The 17,395-nt window shown below is 37.8% G+C and overlaps 1 protein-coding gene across 9 annotated transcripts in view; it reads left to right on the plus strand.

Moving 5' to 3' along the window:
* The window catches only part of LOC103025722 (beta-1,4-N-acetylgalactosaminyltransferase 3), a 46,528-nt gene that overhangs the window by 2,146 nt on the left and 26,987 nt on the right, over positions 1-17,395 (plus strand). For 8 of the 9 annotated variants that reach the window (XM_049473801.1, XM_049473802.1, XM_049473797.1 and 5 more), the window contains exons 2-10: positions 2,224-2,291; positions 2,384-2,479; positions 4,042-4,132; positions 5,056-5,156; positions 6,577-6,644; positions 10,416-10,491; positions 10,597-10,663; positions 13,041-13,172; positions 13,269-13,378. In XM_049473801.1, the coding sequence (XP_049329758.1) occupies positions 2,224-2,291; positions 2,384-2,479; positions 4,042-4,132; positions 5,056-5,156; positions 6,577-6,644; positions 10,416-10,491; positions 10,597-10,663; positions 13,041-13,172; positions 13,269-13,378 (809 nt within the window). The remainder of the gene's footprint in view (positions 1-2,223; positions 2,292-2,383; positions 2,480-4,041; positions 4,133-5,055; positions 5,157-6,576; positions 6,645-10,415; positions 10,492-10,596; positions 10,664-13,040; positions 13,173-13,268; positions 13,379-17,395) is intronic. The other variant, XM_049473800.1, reaches the window with a different exon arrangement.

The raw sequence follows: 17,395 nt of genomic DNA on the forward strand, positions 1-17,395 counted from the left end.
ATCTTGTGTAAGTTACTGTAGATTTAAATTGGATCTCCGGTTGATTCCACGTTTTCCCGAGACCTTAAATATACACTATGGGAGCACGGTTTGACAAGGCAGCTCAACCAAGCGCTCACCTTTCGTGTTGGATTTTAAGATATAGAGCGGACTCTGGGGCTTCGCATGGTGAAACTGCACAAGCAGTGAATCACCAAGTCTGAGGTAAGAGTTTAGTAGCCTTAGCCTTTGGTTATTCACACTGCCGTGGGGCAAGTGACATCGCGGCTGCCTTATAACTTCTAAGGCAGTATCTCTAAAAACATTTTGTCCTTTGAGTTTTAGAGCTGTAAAATTGACTGTGGGGGGAAAAGGCAGGTAGGTTCTCTGCTGCAGTGCTCTTAGCCAATCAGAGGTGATATAATTGCATATATAAATATTCATGAGCAAGAGCCAAAACCTCTGAAGTCTTTCTTCAGAGACCTCTCATTCAGTAATCTAAAGCAGGGCTAAATAGAAACACCTGAACACTTTTTTTCACAAAAAAACAGCTCACATGGCATTTATTCATACTAGAGACACAACTAGACATTTTAAAATGAATTTAAAAACGATGGAATGAGACCTTGAAGGGGCACTATTAAAGTATTAAACATTTTATGTACTTAGGTACTGAAAGTAAAAGTACAAAAGTGAAGTTGTAAAATTGTCTTATAAGATCAGCTTGTTTGCTTGACTCGTTCAATGATGAGCAATTTTTAATAACTACAAATACAGCACATTCAAAATGTATTGGTATAAAAATATGAAACACAAAATGTATTGTATGAATGAATTAAAATTGTAAGTAGGAGAAAATATATATATATATATACATATACATATATATATATATATATATATATATATACATATATGTATATGTATATATATATATACACCATACAGATACAGTGGTGAAGTAGCTCAACTATGTTACTAAACATCTATGGAAAAAATAAGAGAGCACTTAAAAACGATGAGTTTCTTTGATTTTACCAAATTGAAACATTCTGGAATATAATCAAGAGGAAGATGGATGATCACAAGCCATCAAACCAAGCTGAACTGTTTACTTTTTGCACCAGGAGTGGGATAAAGGTATCCAAAAGCAGTGTGTAAGACTAGTGGAGGAGAACATGCCAAGATGCATGAAAACTGTGATTGAAAACCGGAGTTATTCCAAAAAAAATTATTATTGAACTCTTAAAACTTTATGAATATGAACTTGTTTTCTTTGCATTATTTAAGGTCTGAAAGCTCCGCATCTTTTTGTTATTTCAGCTATTTTTCATTTTCGCAAATAAATGCTCTAAATGATGATATTTTTATGTGGGCCTAATTCAGCGAAACACTGACGAAGGAAGGTGCCTGCCTGATGACCCCTGAGAAGAGCTTGCACTGAAGTTTGTGTTAAAGTTTGGATGAAGGGGATTGGTGTGGTCCTGCTCTTGTAATAATTTGTCTCATGAGTTTTTGTAGACGTCTGAGTACTTGGCAGTTGAGGCACGGACCATGAACATAGTTCGCTATGCTTCTGGATTCTTGTCGAGCCAGTATCAGATGGTAGTGGTTGCTGTGTTCTGCTCACGCAACTTATAATGTGATTTATTGTGTGTGATTGTGCTTAGGTAAGTGTGTTGTTGCCATAGTTAAAGGAAGTGAGCTTAGATTAAGGAGGGATTTTATGTGTTCATAGGTTATTTTTTGGTAGGTCTGTTACTTGGCAGTTGAGGCAATGGACCATGAACATAGTGTTAGGCTGTGCTTCTGGATTCTTGTCGAGCCAGTATCAGATTGTGGTGGTTTTGCTATTGTTGTTAGTTGAGTGAGTAGTAGATCCTGGCTGAGCCCTATGCATAACCCCAGCTGTTAGGTGCAGGATTTGTCAATTTCCTGTATTAAATTACTTGTGGAATTTGGGAGAAATGTTGTCTGTAGTTTATAGAATAAACAACAATGTTCATTTTACTGAAACATATGCCTATAAATACCAAAATCAGAGAAACTGATTATTGCATTTTCTATACTATCCTAACCTTTTTTGTTTTCTATTTTTTTCTTTTTTTATAGATTTTTTTTTTGTGATTTCCAATCATGTCAATGTAATGGTTGTGACTATTATGGCCAACTCACTCACTGTACCTCACTGATTAATCACCACACCACACTCAACACACTGATTTATTTTATTTTTTCTGACAGAGAAAGTCAAGGTCTCTCAAGAGCGTCCAAAATCTATAATCTTCAGGAAAAGAAACTCGTCTCAACCGGTGAGCTCCCATTGTTATTTTTAATCTTTGTCTCTCAGGACAGAATTTAAATTCTACATCCTACATTCCTACATTTTTTATTATGTGATCAGGACCAAGGCCAAGTCAACATGCACGTGTTTGAAGACTGGTGTGGAACATCTGTAGAACAGCTGAGACGGAACGTGCTGTACCCTCTATTTCCACACGTTAGTAACCTTACACAACCATACACCAGAACACATGCAAACAACCCACAAATATAAACTCTAGCTCCTTTATAGTATTAAAGGATGTAGGATAAGCCTTGCCCAAGTCATACCAGCTCAAGCTTAGCACACAAGAGTGCTGAATTGAGCTCCATTATTCCAGAGAACACAGTTACTCCCCTGCTCCACAGCTCAATACTGGCGGGCTGTATATCTCGTTAGTCTAGTCCACACCTGGTGTTAGTCATGGTGCCAACAGGTTCACGTTCAGTTGATCTGCTCCTGAGATTTCTATTCTTTTGGCAGAACTACCGTGACTAGACAAAGGACTATGTAACGGTGTACTTTTACCCATCTGTGTCAGATCTACAGGGGTTGGACAATGAAACTGAAACACCTGGTTTTAGACCACAATAATCGATTGTCCCAACGGACAGTTCTGCTGGAAACAGGAGAGTTGAGGTGCACATTAAATTCTGCCGTGATTTGGGCATGTTTTTTGGATACAATTCAGGTTAACACCCGAGCATCCCTTTCAGACAGCTTCCTCTTGCGTCCACAGTTAATCCTGTTGGATGTGGTTGGTCCTTCTTGGCATGCAGACATTACCATGGACATCGTGGCTCTTGATACATCACAAAGACTTGCTGTCTTGGTCGCAGATGTGCCAGCAAGACGTGCACCAACAATTTGTCCTCTTTTGAACTCTGGTGTGTCACCCATAATGTTGTGTGCATTGCAATATTTTGAGCAGAACTATGTTCTTACCCTGCTAATTGAACCTTCACACCCCCGCCCCGACAATTTCACCTTACCATAAGCACACTGAATCAACCTCATTCACAAGATAACACCTCAGAACTTACCTCACAGGTGTAGGTGTTCTTAAGCTGCCTCCCAAGGTAACACTTCATTATCCTATTCACTTACATTTAGGCTATGTTCACATTACCAGGCTAAAGTGACTCAAATCTAGTTTTTTGCTTAATGTGGCTGAGATCTGATTTTTTTTTTTTCAAATCAGGTTTGAGTCACTTTCATATGTGGTCCTAAATCGGATACATATCTGATCCATGGACATGTGACATGAATGTGAACGGTAAAATAGAACAGAATTCATGCGTCTTTTTGCTTTTCTGCATGCGCTACGTGTTTTTCTCTTGTACCCACACATCTCTTGGTGCAGCTGTGCAGCTATAGCTACAAAAACAGCAAAAGCAAACAGACCTTTTTTTACCTCCTCAACCTGAACATGTACTTTAGACCAACTGTTTACTCTTCACTCCAGCAAAAGATGATCCACATATAAGCTGCTAACCCATACATTTCCCTTCATGAAGCTACAATTCGTCTCTCAAATATGTAGTTTTTTTTGTTGGTAAAGAAGGCGCATAAAAGGCATTTGTGAATGTGAACCGTCAAGATCTGCAAAATCCGATCTGAGCAAATAATTTGCATGTGATCAATGTGTCCTGTAATGTGAATGTAGCCTCACATACTCCTGTCCTATGACTTGTGGCATGTAAGTGTATTTGTTTTTAATATATATTTTATTGTTGTAGATTCAGACCACCATAAGCAGCTTAGCAGTTTATCCTGGACAGAAGAATTACGGGCTGAGGATCTTTGGATACATTCATCCCTCAGCAAGTGGTGGGTACTGCACCAGACCATCACTGGGAGGAGCTTGTTTTAGCGTAGTGTAGTTCTAACCAATAAGAGCTCTGACCCATTCGTTCGTTCATGTTCTTTTCTTATTGTCGGCACATGGCTGCAAATATTTTAGGGTTCAAATCATGTTCTACACCAATAAGAATCTTTGGGAAAGACTCCCAACACTACATTGACCCTCCTCTGTAATAGGAATAACATTGTAACATTTATTTATATACAGGGGTTGGACAATGAGTTGAGGTTTCACACTGAATTCTGCCATGATTTGGGCAGCCGTGGTTTTATATTTTTTGGATACAATCCGGGTTAGCACCCGAACATCCCTTTTAGACAGCTTCCTCTTGCATCCACAGTTAATCCTGTTGGATGTGGTTGGTCCTTCTTGGTGGTATGCTGACATTACCCTGGATACTGTGGCTCTTGATACATCACAAAGACTTGCTGTTTTGGTCACAGATGCGCCAGCTAGACGTGCACAAACTGTTTGTCCTCTTTTGAACTCTGGTATGTCTCCTATAATGTTGTGTGCATTGCAATATTTTGAGCAAGACTGTGCTCTTACCCTGCTAATTAAACCTTCACACTCTGCTCTTACTGGTGCAATGTGCAGTTAATGAAGATTGGCCACCAGGCTGATCCAATTTAGCCATGAAACCTCCTACACTAAAATGACAGGTGTTTCAGTTTCATTGTCCAACCCTTGCATACATATATATATATATATATATATATATATATATATATATATATATATATATATATATATATATATATATAAGGACTGAGTTCTATCAAGAATTGTACTGTGAGACTTATATCACAATGGGTTCTTTTGAGTTTAATTAAGGTAAATCGAAATTCAGTTTACTGCTAATGAATATCTTCTGGTATGTTTTTGGTAGGTCAGTATATTTTTGCGATTTCCTCAGATAAGAACTCAGAGTTCTGGCTGAGTTTAAATGAAGAGCCCCAGAACATCAGATTGCTGGCCTACATTGGCAGGGTAAGTGTTAATTTTGGTATAATTTTAATTTAAACAACACAGATTTAGCATTTATTAACAGGGCCATTTCAAGGCATTTAGGGGCACCAATCAAAATGGACCAAATCCCAAAGTGTTGTGGTCTTGTCCTGTTTTGTGTTTTTTTCCTGCACTCATGTTTGTTTATTTACCTCTCCCCTGTCTTCAGTGTGCTCATCTGTTCTTTTGTAACTCCGCCCCCTTGTTACCCTGCCCCAGGTGTTTCCTGTTTCCTGTCCCCTTCTGTATGTATAAATAGTCCACTTTAGTATAAATAGAGCCTTGTCCATGGTTGTACATTCTTTACGGCACAGTGGTTTTCCTTGTGAGTGTGGTCCCAGCTGCCTTGAGATCATTAACAAGTTCCCCCCGTGTAGTGTTAGGCTGATCTCTCACCTTCCTCATGATCAAGGATAAACCACAATGTGAAATTTTGCATGGAACCCCAGATTGATGTTGATTGACTGTCATTTTGTATTTCTAATTGCATTTACTATTGCACCAACAGTTGTCTCCTTCTTACACAGTGTCTTACTTATGGTTTTGTAGCCCATTCCAGTCTTGTTCAGGTCTATAATCTTTCCCTGGCATTCTTTGATCTTGCCCATGTTGTAGAGGTTAGAGTCAGACTGATCAATTGAGTCTGTGGACAGGAGTCTTTTATACAGGTGACAGTTTAAGACATCTGTATTTAATGCAGGTAATGAGTTGATTAGGAGCGTCTAACTGGAGGAGATTAGTTTGGGAATACTTGGATTTCTGCATAAATTAGTCATGAAATGTGTTCTGATCTTCATCTAAGTCACAACAATAGACAAACACAGTCTTTGACCCCAGACAACTGACCAGACACCAGTACTCTGGACTGATTGCTCCTGGGCTCAGAAACAGCGTGGACCAAACGCACCCAAGCCCAGGAGAAAGCACACCTGGTCTTAGAAAAAAGGCTAGTGTGAGAACTGATCTACACAGCTCTGAAAAGCATGCAGTCATCTTTAACTGTGCCAGCCTTAATTAAAAAAATTAGAGTGTTTATTTTCTGTTATATCCTGTCACAAAAGACATTTTTCCTGGTTTAAAGTACAGCTGAGTGCTCGCTTCTGACCGTTTTTTCAGCGCCGCCCCAATGTCAGTAGTGGGTTCTGATTGGACAGTGATTACATTTCATTTTGGCACAAATAAAGTGCTGCTCCTAGACGAAATGCAATCCTGTGCATTGTGATTTGCTTTTAAACATTCCCAGCTGGCATTTCAACATTGAATAAACGTTACCCAACACTACCAATCTGATTTACCATCTGATCTCAAAAACACTAAAACTTTAAAAATGTACATACTTTCGGAATATAGTGTGGCTTTTTATAGAAATGATCTAAAGAAATGATGATTTGATTTCATTTAGACAGGTGCTGAATGGTCTGCTCCAGGAGAATATGGGAAATTTGCCTCTCAGAAATCTCAGCCTGCAACGTAAGTCATTTTAGATGTTTTTTTTTCAACCAGTGTATGCAATGTTTTTCAGAAAGAAGATAAAGGTTACCATGAACATAAATACGTAAATAATTACAACTGAGACTGATACGGGTAACTCTGAATCATATTTATTGAGATATTCACAGAATTAATGTATAATGCCTGCCAGTCCTGCTCTAATCCTTCCTATACAGCCCCAATATTCTCTTTTTTTTAGTTATTTATTGAAACAAATTAGAAAAAAGCAACCGTTAATCTTCAAGTGAATGAATGAAAGAAAATCATTATAAAATGACCTGTTCCACATTTATTGGCATCCTTTACAATTTATTGGAAATACATCTATCTAAACCATTTATGTCATTTCTACTGTAGTTTATAAAGTGGATCAAAGTATCTAGGAACCTTTAATTAGTAAAGGGTCATTACTGCCTGTTTCCCTAAGGTATAAATATCATGTTACCCAGATGTCTGTTTCTCTTACTCACTCTTAACAATGGGAAAGACAAGAGAACACTATTTTAAGTAAAGCAGATGTGTGTCGACCTTCAAAAATCAGGCAATGGCTACAATAAAATAGCCACTTACCTGCAGATGCCCTTATCTACAGTCAGAGCAATCATCACAAAGTGATGGAACATCTGGAACAGAGAGAAACAAGCTTGGAAGAGAATGCAAGTGTATCTCACTGTAAGCTCACTGGAAGAGAATTGAATCAAATGGTAGCATCTTGGGGTTACGAGGTCTCCCAAACAATCATCATGTGCTATCTCTATGCCAGTAAGCTGATTGGGATGCAGAACGGTGAAAGCCTTTTCTGAGTAATAATCATAAGCGTTAACGGGTAGAATTTGCCAAGCAGTGCTGGGATTTTAACTGGGACCGTGTGTCAGATGAGACCAAGATAGAAAAATAGAAAAACACCTCATGTCCACTGTTAAGTATGGGGGAGGATCGATGATGCTATGGGCCTGTTTCTCTTCCAAAGCTCCCTGGGACCTGGAAACCTTGTAAGGATACATGGGATCATGAACTCTTTGAAATATCAGGACATGTTGAGTCAGAATCTGGTAAAGCTGATTCTGCCTGAAAGCTGAATATGGGTCATTACTGGGTCTTTCAGCAAGATAATGACCCTAAACCTGTGGCCAAATCTACTCAAAAATGCTTCACAAGGCACAAAATCAAACTCCTTTCATGACCATCTCAGTCCCCAGACCTCAACCCAATAGGAAAGCTGTGGGGTAAGATGAAAAGGAGCGTGCATAGAAGAAGATCCAGGATGCTGTATGATTTAGAGAGGTTGTGTAAAGAGGAACGGTTGAAGATCCTTTTTTCTGTATTCTCCCATCTTGTAAAGAGTTATAGGAGAAGATTAAGTGATGTCTTGTTGCAAAAAGGGGGTTGTACCAGGTACTAACACCAGGGGTGCCAATAATTGTGGCACACATGATTTTATTTAAAAGATTTTTTTTTTTTTTACGTGTGATTCTTTTCCCAAAAAAAAGTCACTTGAACTGAAGTTTAGTATTTCTCTTTTTTTTTACATTATTGTCCTATATTATATATATATATATTTTAAAGAATTTATTAGAAGCAAAAGAACACTTCTTAACCAGGGGTTTGAATAATTATGGAGGGCGCTGTATCTTATTCTGAGTAGCTGCCTAAACTTATTTCATAGAAACGCATGAACAAGATATTACTACTAACCTTATCAACAACATTAACAACAACATGCCCGACACCACTTTACCACAAAACATGTTTAGAAAACATGTTTAGAAGCTCCATCCACTTCTCCACTGGGCTCTGAGACTTCTTGGATGGGCCAAAAACACAGTGGAAACACAGTGTATCGTGGTCAGGTAAATCAGTATTCATTAATGGGATGGAGTGCTACAGACTAGTAGCTCTCCAGCCCAGAGGGTTGTTGAACCCAATTGCAGAACATCATCTCAAAGCAGGTAAAAGTAAGAAGAAAGGAAATAAATAAATAAATAAACACACTGTTCTTCACAGAGGATCGAACTTGTGTAGTCAGGGTCGCGGTCCGATACACTACCACTGCCCCAGCTAGTGAAGTGGGACACGGACGGGAAAAAAATGTCCTTATAAGGAGATAAGGAGCCCAAGGACTGGCGGAAACTAAAGTCTCACTGAGTGCAACAGAGAGATTAAAACAATTAATCTTAGAGAGTAACGAACAAACTAATGTATAACATGAGAAAAGAACGACCCAGTTCTTCAAGTGAACATTACCATACGAGATAAAAGAACAGAGCACTCAGTCAAAATGCAACTATCAATTTAACACTGACAAATATAATGTATTTATTCACTACTATGCCCAAAAAACATAGCCAAGTGTTTTATTCAGTATTACTATACATATTCTGAAAGTCAACTAACAAATGAAAGTACTGTACTTAGGCCTAGTAAAATACTCTTTAATACACACAAATGACCAAATAAATAAATAAAAAAAATATATATATACAGCACTATCAAACGTTAGGGCAAACCTCTTCTCATTCAACATGCTTTCTTCCTTTTTATGATTTTTACATAGATTTAATATTGAAGATATTAAAGCTATACAGGAGCACAAAAAGTGTTAAACAAACCAGAGCTTTGAGGACAGATCTGCACACTCTAGGTATTTTAATCTTAGTGTTTTGTAAGGGAGAGTCACCTGGAATAGTAGCTGGAGGTGCTAGCTTATTCCAAATAATTACCATCTCAGTTGGGTTTAGGTCAGGGGATTGTAGAGAAAAACATTCTTATTGTTTAGTACATAATTTCATATGTGTCCCTTAATTGTTTTATGTCTTTACTATTAATATACGGTGTAGAACATTAAGTACACAAATAAATAAATAAAAACATTGGACACAAGAAAGTGTGTCCACACTTTTGACAGGTACTGTATATATATATATATACAGCCACAATGTCAGTTAAGAGCCCCCTAATTTATTTAGTGTATAGTGATAAGCATCAGTAGGAATTCATTGATTGCATTCATTGCAGCATTGGTGTCATGAGCTCTACCAACACCATTCTACATTTGAATGATTTATGCGTGGGTTGTATTGGTTAATTACAAAGTGCCCAATTATACTACAAGCTACAGACGAGTGTTGTCATTACTGTATATATGCCATAATATAGTATCATATAGAATCAACCATGGAAATAACAAAGATTATTGATCATGCTGTTTCCTCCCTCAAAAATTGGCGTCTCTGGTGTTTAAGGTGCTAAATTTCAAGCAAAATCCAGAAGTTCTTTTAGAATAACGACTGAGTCGGGTTACTCGTTAATTTGCGAGCACTTTAGTTACATAAGGGTTTGGGAAACACTCTTTAAATTAATGACTGATCTTAAGTACCAGTTAACGAAGTTCTTAGCTTTGTGATGCTTTTGGGAAACCCACCCCTGATCTGTTCCTATTAGAGAATGTTTGGAGAAAGGTACGTCAACGACATCCTCATACTGTTGGGCACCGTAAAGCATGTTTACAGGAAAAATGGGGCAAAATAACACCTGAATCACTTTTGTAGTGTTGTGAGATGGAGTTGGAGCATTACAAAGTGGTATTTGCATGCTAATGTACAGTATATTAATAAATAAAATGACCAGATAAAACGTGAAATATATTGGGTTCATTCACTCTGCAACCAAATATAAGTTCAAATAAATGTAACAAATACTGTATTTTTTCCTTGTTTAAACTGTTTCCGCATTGTATCCTTTCTTTTTTAGGTTATTGAAAAAAAAGAAATATTTTTTTGAAGTCCTCTACCAGCAGAACGAAGGGGTAGATCATCTGGAAGTTGCTGTATGTCTCTTTCTGTTTCTCTTATTTTGAAGCACACAATGGTTCTGTGGTTTGATGTAAATGCTAAAGGTTTCACATTGATATGTTTTGCATAATTTTTTCCAGTGGCGTCAGAACCACAGGAACAATAGATTTACTGTCATCACATCTGAATATCTCTCTCTTTATATCAGTAAGTTCTGAATGTCTGAATTTCATTGCATGTCTTTTTGGTGCTGATCTTCTTCATATGTTAGAACTGAAGCTTATTTTATGTGTAATTTAATACCGCTGTTTTCTGTTTGTGCCTCTGATGGTGGCTCAGTGGTTTGATTACTGGGATATGGATCACACTATTGAGGGTTTTTATCCAAGTTCACTAGGGTTGATCAAGTTCGCATGAACTTTAACTAATTTCACAATTCATTATTATTTACAACATTCTTATGCATTAAAGTAGTTCAAATCTAAGTATAAGATATATAAGAGAAAAAAAAATAAGAGACCACTTATTATGAGGATCTTTGATTTTACCACATTAAAGAGGAAGATGGATGATCACAAGCCATCCAACCAGACTGAACTGCTTGAATTTTTGCACCAGGAGTAAAGGCATAAAGTTATCCAAAAGCAGTGTGTAAGACTGGTGGAGGAGAACATGTCACGATGCATGAAAACTGAAATGGTCTCTTAATTTTCTTAATTTTCCCGAGCTGTATAAGTATAAGATGTAAGTAGTTTTATTTGTGACCCTCGTTGTAAAGTGTTAAAAGTGAGGGTTGCCTAAGAGGGTTGCCTCAAACTCTGTACTCAAAACTGTAGCTTATCTCACTGTAGTTTATTTGTTCTCTATTTTAAGTCTTGTGTTAACTTTAACAAGTTGAAGCCAAAAATGAAAACATCTAAACAAAACTTGTGTCAATAAAGCATCTTGTTACACAAAGCCCTATTTTAGCGATCTATAGTGCACCGGTCAATTGCCCAAAATAACCCTTTGCATGGCTTAAAATGCCCAAAGACATGATCTAATTCTCTTAATTAACCGTGGGTGTGTTTTGGGTGAAATAAACCAATACGTGTGCCAGTTGTCATTCTTTTTAAGAGCCAGTTGAAGTTTGACTTTGGCACGTTGACATCTTAACAATTTGGTGCTTTCACATGTCTCAGTAGAAGGATTCTGACCTACACGTTCATGCTGTAAAGGTAATTTAAGGGAACAGCAATGTTATTTTATTCTTTATTCTGTTTATTGTTGACTTAAGGCTGGATTTGCATGCTGCAGTGTGTAATGAGCATAGAAAAACATGTGCTAAGAGTGCACAGTACGCACAGTGCTCGCGCATGGGTGAGATAGGATTGGGTGGATGACTGTTGACGGTTGTCAGGGTTTTAATCGGTCAGTAGCGCACCTGTATGTCCTGACACCAGGATAGGAACTGTGGGGCCTAAATTAGGATATTGGAGATCGATATGCATAAATCTTCACATACTAAAGGCACACTTGGCTTTATATGAGCAGGTTCATTAAGTTCGCTCATCCTCTGTCTGCTCTTTTCCATAACAAGTTTAAATATCTGGCACAAGAGACAGCTGCTATAGATAACAGGGCATAATTGGCTGCTTTCCCGGAAAACGCTACATAATGGCTAGGGAGCGTATCTCTAAATTCATTGGACAGAAACCAGATGTCCACATAGGCCTTAGTTCTCCTGGGAACATGAGGCAGGTGAAGGTCAGGTTTTTAAAAAAAACATACCATGTTGATTTGATCACAATTAAGTTCAATTATGGGGTTGATGGCATTATGCCCATAGCCTTGACCGGAAAAAACCTCCCTGAAAGATGATCATGTTGAGAACAATTATGTTCAACTAAAAGATGGTTATATAACGGTAAAAGGTGGAGCCTAAAGCCCCCACCTTTATTCACCCAAATACTGTATAAAAGTGTGTGTATTGCTTTGCATGATCAGAAGACTGAATTCTCCTGACTGAAGAACAATAAAGAATCATCTTAGAACATCGGAAAGAAGTCTTCTCCTTTCTTTAACTGAGGCACTCGTCTGTTGATTTTATCTTCTTTTGAATTTAAAGCTTTGTAGTGATGCATGACTAGATAACCTTTTAAGAGTCTATTTTAAGCTAGCCCAAGGCTTCCCTTTAAGGGAGGCCTAAGAGTCGTCAAATTACGAACGACAGAACACACCAGATATCTACCTAAACACACCTCACTTCCACACCATGATTTTTAAACTTTGATGCCATGTCTTATAAAAAATAGACTGATAACAGGGTGTAAGATAGCAAGGAGCGTCACGATTGTTTAAACAATATACACTATATATCCAAAACAGAAAACTGGATATCAGGTTACTCGATGAAACAAACACTTATTCCGAATTAAATGTTTAAAAAATTATTTAATCACAACTTTCAACCTTAGGCCAGTTAATAAACTAATTTTTATAGTTTTTGTGTAGCCAGGTGCTACACGATCATTAATCCAGTGTTTGGAGCCATTGTTCTGAACGTTATTTTATTATTATTTAATTATTATTCACATATCTGCAGATGAATCTTCACCTACACTGGGGGGTACGGCTCACATCCCCCAAACTGCAGCCAGTCACGAGATGATCTCTGAGCCTCCCCATCCTGAGGTGGACATGGTCAGAGAAGACCCTCGAGACTCCATCTACAACAGTGAGTAGATTTTTCTTCTTCTGTGGTTTATGCAGTGTTGAAGTCATTAGAATAGCCCTCAGCATGTCTGGTCTTATTCCTCCTCTGTCTCTGCAGTTCCCCTGATAAACGCATCCAGACTGAGAAACGTCTTTCCTCAGTGTGATTATAAACCCATTCATGTGTTCCGTGGGGGACAAATGCGAAGATTTCAGGGTGTGTTTCATGTGAGTATGGCTTTATTTTGCATTGCACAGATAAGAATACATCTTATGGTTATATTAACATGTAAATAAAATGATTTTTATTTATCTATATTCATTCTGTCACTGTCCGTCAAAAGCCTTGGATTTTCAAATATATTAGCTTCCGAGGGTAAGAAAAAAACCCTTTTTAACTTTCTGTAGATTTTATCCATAACCAGTTTGCTATTAACCATTATGTTTATGTATTCATTATTTATTTATATCATTATTTTGAAATACTTATTCATTATATATTTTGTAGGAGATGCAGGTTTATTATTTTTAAATATTTTTATTTTGAAAAATCTTGATATTTTGGGAATATTATTATTTATATTATCATTTGAATAAGATGCAGGTTCATTATTTTGAAATACTTTTATTTTGAAAAATCTTGATATTTTGGGAATATTATTATTCACTATGCCATTTGTATGAGATGCAGGTTCATAATTTTGAAATAGTTTTATTTTGAAAGATCTTGATATTTTGAGATGATTATTATTCATTATATAATTTGTATGAGATGCAGGTTCATTATTGTGAAATACTTTTATTTTGAAAAGTCTTGATATTTTGGGAATATTATTATTTATATTATCATTTGTATGAGATGCAGGTTCATTATTTTGAAGTACTTTTATTTTGAAAAGTCTTGATATTTTAAGAAGATTATTATTATTTACTATACCATTTGATGCAGGATCATTATTTTAAAATACTTTTTAAAAAATCTTGATATTTTGAGATTATTATTCATTATACCATTTGTATGCGATGCAAGTTCATCGTTTTGAAATACTTTTATTTTGAAAAAACTTGATATCTTGAAAATATTACTATTCATTATATCATTTATATAAGATGCAGGTTTATTATTTTAGAATACTTTTATTTGAAAAAGTCTTGAAATGTTGAGAACTATTACTTATTATATATTTTGTAGGAGATGCAGGTTCATTATTTTGAATACTTTTATTTTGAAAAAAGATTCATTATGTCGTTTGTATGAGATGCAGGTTCATTATTTTGATTTTTTTTTCCAAATTGTTTCAATATTTTGAGATGATTATGATCATTATACAATTTTATGACGTGCTGATTCATTATTTTGAGATAATTTATCAATACTTTGAGATGTTGTCATTAAATATTGAGATATTATTTCCATATTGTACGATATATTCTTATTCAGATTCAAACAGCAAGAGCCGAGAAAAAGGATCTACATGTGGTGTTTTTAGATCTGGCTAATGCTTTTGGTTCGGTACCGCATGCATTGTTGTGGAAGGCATTCAATTTTTTTAGGGTTCCAGAAGAGATTTCAAGGTTAGTTAAAGCCTATTTTGAAGACATACAGTTTTGCTTTAGTGTAGGGGAGTGTGTCACATCTTGGCAACGACTGGAAATAGGTATAATGGCAGGTTGTACAATTTCACCGCTAGCGTTTATGATGGCAATGGAGGTGATTATTAGGGCTTCTAAGTGGGTCGTAGGCGGGGAGAGGCTGCATGATGGCACCCGGCTCCCACCAGTTAGGGCGTTTATGGACGATATGACAACATTAACGACCACGGTGCCATGTACCCGGCGACTGCTAGGGAAGTTAAATGATAATCTTAGGCTGGCTAGGATGAAAGTTAAACCGAGCAAGTCTAGGAGTGTATCAATCGTTAAAGGGAAATTGATACAAGAAAGGTTTATGATGGAGGGAGAAGTCATACCATCTATATTGGAAAAGTCAGTTAAGAGTTTAGGTAGGTGGTATACTGCAGCACTGAATGATAAAGAGCAGGTGGAAGGGTTGAGGACAGAAATGGTGGAGGCCATTAATAGAATTGATAAGTCTTTTCTGCTAGGTAAATTAAAATTGTGGTGTCTGCAGTTTGGTTTGTTGCCTCGTCTAAGGTGGCCACTTACAGTTTATGATATTCCGATTTCTGAGGTGGAGAGGTTAGAAAGGGTTATGAGCAAGGCTATAAGGACATGGTTGGGGGTGCCGCGTTGCCTTAGTAGTGTGGCGTGGTGTGGGAGAGGGATGCTGGAACTGCCGTTGACGAGCTTGGTTGAGGAGTTCAAATGTGCTAAGGTAGGACGTGAAATGCAGTTGTTAGGGTCAAAAGACGGGCTGGTTAAAGCAACAGCACCAGTGACTAGGTCTGGGAGAAAGTGGAATGCTCGAGAAGCTACTCAAGCCGCAAGGAGGGCACTGGAGCACAGGGATGTTGTGGGGCAGGTGCAAAATGGGAGGGCAGGATTAGGTTTAGGTGATTCTTGGAAAGCATTCGGCAAGGCCACATCACCTGAGAAAAGGCGTATGGTTACAGGGTTTATTCGTGAGCAGGAGGAGGAAGCAAGGAGGGCAAAAGCAGCAGGGCAGAGTAAACAGGGGCAGTGGATGAGATGGGAAAGTGTAGAGAAGCGGAGAATCACCTGGCGAGAGTTATGGGGATTGGATACAGGCCGTATAAAGTTTATTTTGGGAGCTACATATGATGTTCTGCCAACGCCACAAAACCTTGCTCAGTGGGTGGGTGAGGATCCAAGTTGTAAGCTATGTGCAGGAAGTGGCACGCTGAAGCACATTTTGTCGGCATTGTCGTGGAAATCGACAAAGACAGTCAACGAGCCGGGATGCCAAAAAGAGAAGGTTTTTATTTTGAAGTTGCAAAAAGCAAAAATAAAGCGAAAGCAATGGATGAAGAATGAGAGTAGTCAGGAAAGTCGGAAAAAGCCCCTTTCTGTGTCGACTGGGCATTTTTATACAGTCCCCCCCTGCATACATGAGGCAATCCCCTCGTGATCTGTTTTGGAACAGGTCACTACCAAATATAAAAAGAGGAACAGAAACTGCACGTACCAGAAGATAAGCTTTTTAGGAGAGAATAATTCATGAATCAGAAAGCTCTATTTTACTATGACAAAACAGTTTCCAGGCAAACCTGATTTTCATTCCTTGAGGAGAGAATAATTCATAAATCAGAAAACACCATTTGCTATGACCCGCTAGTCTCCAGGCAGAACTCAATTTTCATCTCTTTAGGCCTCAAATCTGAGCCTGTATGTCCCAGGAGCAGAGAATACACAGTTCACATAAAATCAATGATAACATACTGATTGAATGATTAACAGGATGAATATTGAATGATTAACAGTAATAATCAGTATAATTGATTATGAATACATGAAGTAAATCAGGAATACATGGAATAAATGTTGATTTTCCCCCACATTTCCCCCCTTTTAATCAAAAATTTTCATTTTGATTATACAATAATAAAAAAAAATAATAATAATAATAATAATTTTCAACACATAAATGCTGATTACAATGATATCTGTGATGGTCAAATGCACAATGTCCTGCTGTTGTCCTGCTCCCAGAGCAACAAGGAAAAAATACATGAAAATCATCGTCTATAGTGGTTTGGCTTCCTTTTTCTCGTAGACTACCTCAGCCCCACGTACGAAGAGCTTTATTCTGGCTCTTGATGTTGTGTGATAAGACTATGTGTGTTTTTAATGAGATGTGTTTAAGAGTCTCTGTATGTAGTGTACTTTGACGCAAACGAAACGTTGCTGAATGAGTTACTTCCTCAATTTCGCTCCTCGGTCACAGCCAGGCACTGACGCCCCTGCTGTGTGCTGTCTGCTGCTGTGGGCAATTTCAGCTGCCCCTCCTTCCTGCTGCGGCCTTCGTCTGAGTCAGACGATTCAGCTGCTGCTGTCTCGTCTCCTCCCGCTTGCTCTGTGAGCGATCTCTGTTGCTGCACAGCTGTAGAACCCTCGCCTTTCAGTTGATCTGCGTGCGTTGTTCTCTCAGTCACCTGGAAAGGCTCAATCCAGCCATGCTCGTTCCCCTTTTGTGCGCAATGGCGGAGGAGCCCTCACTCTGTGTCTGGACTGGTCCACCTTTGCACCACGTTCTCCTTCTCCCCCTGTGTAAACAGATCTGAAACGAGACTTTTGTATTCATTATAATCATGTTTAAGGTTCTCT

Source organism: Astyanax mexicanus, chromosome 2 (genome assembly GCF_023375975.1).
Source record: "Astyanax mexicanus isolate ESR-SI-001 chromosome 2, AstMex3_surface, whole genome shotgun sequence".
Lineage (NCBI taxonomy): Eukaryota > Metazoa > Chordata > Actinopteri > Characiformes > Acestrorhamphidae > Astyanax > Astyanax mexicanus.